This window comes from Malania oleifera, chromosome 1 (assembly GCF_029873635.1).
Source record: "Malania oleifera isolate guangnan ecotype guangnan chromosome 1, ASM2987363v1, whole genome shotgun sequence".
Lineage (NCBI taxonomy): Eukaryota > Viridiplantae > Streptophyta > Magnoliopsida > Santalales > Ximeniaceae > Malania > Malania oleifera.
The window spans coordinates 23,728,981-23,733,775 of NC_080417.1; the positions used below are offsets into that span (position 1 = coordinate 23,728,981).

General features: G+C 36.4%; 1 protein-coding gene across 1 annotated transcript; it reads right to left on the reverse strand.

Moving 5' to 3' along the window:
* Positions 1–979: 979 nt before the first annotated feature.
* On the reverse strand, positions 980–4,461 carry LOC131153661 (GDSL esterase/lipase At2g23540-like). The gene is made up of 5 exons (XM_058106135.1): positions 4,182–4,461; positions 3,603–3,733; positions 3,258–3,506; positions 2,807–3,062; positions 980–1,353 (listed from the first exon to the last, which is right to left on the reverse strand). The coding sequence occupies exons 1-5, from the start codon at positions 4,459–4,461 to the stop codon at positions 1,130–1,132; spliced, it is 1,140 nt and encodes a 379-aa protein (XP_057962118.1). The 3' UTR covers positions 980–1,129.
* Between the last annotated feature and the right edge of the window lie 334 nt (positions 4,462–4,795).

Below are 4,795 nucleotides of genomic sequence, written 5' to 3' on the forward strand. Positions count from 1 at the left end.
TTGAAGGCAGAGGATCACTCAATAATATTTGTCCACGAATTTGTGAATATGTGTCATTTAACCCAATAAGAAATTGCAGCACATAATCCTCATGAGATGACTTTCCACAGGCACATCCTCGACCACAAACACATTTCTTAGTGGCTATGTAATTAGACAATCCATCCCACAAACCTTTGAGCCTAGTAAAATATGCTGTTACAGTTAAGTTTTCTTGCATCAGATTGGAGATGTCCTTCTTTAATTGATAGAGACGTGGTCCATTTGATTGTTGAAAACAAACAGCAAGATTATCCCAAAAATCTTTCGAGATTCATGATACAAAACACTTGATGCTATGTCTTTGGAAACAGCATGTAAGAGACAAGAAAGGATCATTGTATTGCATTTTGACCAGCTTGCAAACAGAAGATCTTCATCCTTTGGCTTTGCTATTGTGCCATTTATGAAATCAAATTTGTTTTTGGCTAATAAAGCTAAAATTATGGCACGCCTCCAACTTGGATAATCATTAGGTCCAATCAACTGTTGGGATACTAGAAGTGAACCACGACTTTCACCATGATGCGTGAAATATGGATTAGATGGATCAATTTCAGAGGATGAAACATAAGAAGTCATGATGAAAAAAAAAAAACAAGAAGGAAATGGAATGCTGAATGTATCTTTCTTCAAGAAAAAAAATAGTGTGCAATCAAGATTTTCTCGGATACCATTTTATAGAAAGCAGGGGGTTGCAGTAAAGTATGAAGATGAAGAAGAAAATGTAGAAGCCATTGAGATCCAGAAAGCTGCGTGAATTCTCCTTCTTCTTTTCTTATTATTCTCATTATACCCAGCAGAGTATATATACACGAAATTGAACCATTAGAAAAACTAAACAACAGAAAAAATTAAATACAACCAATAAATTGTTAAGCACAACACGTGAATAACAACTACAGCAACTAACTAATAACAAATAAAATATATTTTAACAGGAACAATGTACGTGCAGACAATTTTGCATTACATTGGAGATGCATGCATGCATGCATGCATACGATATAGTGTGTTTTTGTGGAGTTGATATAGTATAATTAATTGTACAACCCAAGACAGACAGAACATTAAAGGAGGAAGAAATTAATTAAAGGTCACGGAGCTGGCGGAGGTTGACGGGGGAGATGTAATGAGTGTCGCCGTCGATGAGCTGCTTGGCGAGGAGGAGATTGGCGGCCTGGCTGGGGTGGTAAGGGTCCCAGAACACGTGCTTGTCACGGTCGCTGCACATGGTGGAGGTTGGCCCGCACGGTATTATCCCTTGGAACTGCCCCCCATTCCCACAGCACGCTCTGCTCGCTGTCACAAATCCTGCATGCACCATTCTCTTCTTACTCTATAATATATTAATTTAAAATTAAAAAGCTAATGTTCCAACATTATGTGCCTCGATTTTCACACATACCGCAGGTTGCTGGTTGGTCAGTCAATATAATTAACCGTAGTCAAAGGGTTTTATTTTTAATCTCTAACAAAATTTTAAACGCTAGTGATATATATATATATATATATATATATATATATATATCATAAAAGGACTTTTGAGACTAGGAGGACCCTACCAAAAATAAATTAATATTTATTAGGAGTTATATCTTCAATTCAAAAAATTATACAGGGAACTCCCCTACCACATGTCTATGTGTTGTATTTTAAATGTTAGACATGTGATAAATTAATTTTATATTTATTAATGTGAGATATGTAAAGAGTGGAACCCATTTTCATCATGTGCATAATTTCTCTACTAATTTCATTTTGTAGAATTAGTAAGGATAATTAATTAAATTGAACAAAATAATCAAGATATTATACTATTAAAACCTTAACAATCTACAACTATTAAATTTTTTTCTATATATAATTTTTAAAATTCACCAAATCCTTCAAAGTGTACTAATATAAATATAAATACATAATCTTGTAAGAAAATAAATGCGTAAAAGAAAAAGGACATAGGGAAATTTTGACTCCTTTTGGCTAGTCTTCGTCTTTTTTAAAAATAAAATTTAAAGTGTTAATTATATTTCTTAAATAGATATATTTGTTCTAATTATTGTTAATATTTTCAACCACCTTCAACTTTTTTTTTCCTAATATCCCAACCTTTTCTTTCTAATGACTTTTTTTTTTTAATTTTATTTTTTTATGACTCGAAACTCCAACCTAGTCGAACACTTCAAAACCACCCAAGTGACACCAAATCGAGAAAAAAAAACATTGCCGCCCACCCAGTGAAACATCTCTAGTAATTCATTAAGCAAATCATTAGTGAAAATCAATCCTAAGACCTTAGAGTTATCAAAGCCCAACTTTGGCCTCATCACTTGAGCAAACCCAACCATATTTATTTGTTTAAATAGACTTAAAATATTTTTATTTTTATTTTTATTTTACAAAAATCTAAATCAACTCCTCTTTATCAAAAAGAAAATGGAGCAAACAAAGCCTTTGCTATGGGTTCAATCAATGCCTACCAAACCAAAAATAATATACAGCTAGCTAACTACCCAATCTGGTTGGTTCAAGTGATAATGGCGACTTGTGACTTTGGTGACCCCAAGGTCATGAATTCGATTTCCCCTTGAGAGTTTACCTTGGTGAATTACCAGGGTTACTGCGTCAATGGATAGACGACTTTCCACTATCGGATTTAGTGTCGCACTATAATGTTTAAAGTGATGTGATAGTAGGTGGAGTTCCCAAGTTATCAAAAAAATAAAAATAAAAATACAGCTAGCTTGCTTGCTAGGCTTTTGCGTACCGTATTTGGCATAGTTGGTGACGAGTTCCATAACAAGGTCGTAAACATTTACGTAGACAAATGTGGCACCATGAAGGTTGTCGTTTAGTTCAGCGAGTAGGTCTTTCAACCTGCCATTGTATTGGGTTGCCAGCTTATTAGGCAATTCCACGCATTGATCTTCATTCAATCTGTTTATCGTTTTCTGGTATGGAATGCACCCTATCGGTCCAACGTTGCTCACCACAAACTTCCTAGCGTCCAGCTGATAAAGCCTCTGCATGGCATCCATCCCATTATTATAATTAATTAATCATTAAGAATGATTAATGTATCGATAATTTTCTCCTGGAAGGTATCCCGTCTAGACTCAAGGCTGAGAAAATGAAACTCATTAATCTGTCTAGCCGAGATACCAATAAGGATATATGTGAGATTAATTAACTAGCTAGCTACATCGATATTTGCTTACTGTGAGTTGGATTCTGAGATGATCGATGAGATCGTCGATGAAAGCGTTAGGAGATTCAGAAATCCGAGCTCCGATGGAGAGGAGTGGGAGAAGGTAATTGTTGAGGAAGTCATTTGCTCCTACCGACAATGAGAATATGGACTTCTTCATTAGGTAGTCTCTGGCCTTTGATGCACCCATGAGACTGTCAACCTGTTTTCTTGTAATGTTGAAGAAATCAACTTGGATGTCCATGGAGAGCCTGTTAACCTGCAAAAAATTAAAAACAAATTAGAAATAGCAAAAAGAAAAAGAAAAAGAAAAATAATAGACAGTTTGTCGATCAATGATTAATTAATTACGTACAAAAACTCTTCCTGTTTGGTTCAAAATTCCTCCTCCTCCCGATGCATAGTTTACACCATTCAGTATGGCTTTTCCGGTGCAATTGGGTGCCAAAAATGGGACTGCATAGTTTGGTTGTCCCAATTCTTCTCCTGATTCAAATGTATAGAACGAGAATTAATTACACATAAAAAAAAAAAAAAAAAACTCTAAGATGGTACATATCTGGTTGTTTTCGAGCCTAATTAATCTATAAAGTGGAGGGACCTTTCCTTAATTTTCAATCAATTCTGACATAAACATTGTCCATATTTTTTCATTGAGTGACTCACATGGATACTATTAAATTTTTGTTTTATCATATGAAATTTTAACTTGATTGAACTCTTCCCACTATTTGGTGGCATCAAATTGAAGGAGGATGTCACAGGTCCGATAATTCTTTCCTAATAAATCAAGAATTAATTTTCGTGTGAATCGAACCCAGACTTCTTATTAATCTTTAAGAAATCTTGCAGTCTGCCGACGTCCAGTAGAGCCAGCCCTCGGAGGCATCCAATTGAGGGAGAGAGCGAGAGAGAGAGAAGTCATGGTACGCACCTATAATGTCACCAATGGTTTTTCCATTGGTGAACCTGCCGGTGGGGTTTCCGCCGGAGGCGGAAAAGTCAATCCCATTGGGGGCCATGTTGGCTCTGGACAAAGTGGTTAGATAATTGTTGTTGCCAGCGTCCACCAGCGAATCCCCAAAAATGAACGAAGCTCCCAACCCATCCTCGCCCTTCACCACAACGCTCAGATTCATCATCATGGTGATCAGGAAAACTATGTAGGAGACCATCGCAGCACTCCTTCTGCTGCAAACAACAACACTCGTCATCCTCATCATAATGTTTATATAAATATTTGTACGGCTCCTGCTAGCTGCTATTCACCTAATTGAACTATAAGCTTAATGGCTAGAAGGCCATGGATGGATGTGGCTGCATGTCTCTGTGATCGATCAGTGCTTCTATGAGTAACCCGCTCTTGGATTGAACGATGTTAATAAACGGAGAAGCCTCGCCCAAAATAATAAATGGGGTTGGCATTTGGTTTGACATTACACTCTGTGATGGTCAGATTTCAAATAGGTGGTTCATCAACTATAATTAGTGTGCCTCTTCTACCCTCCCACTTGACTTTCCCCCAATATATTTTTTTTTTTGTCGCCA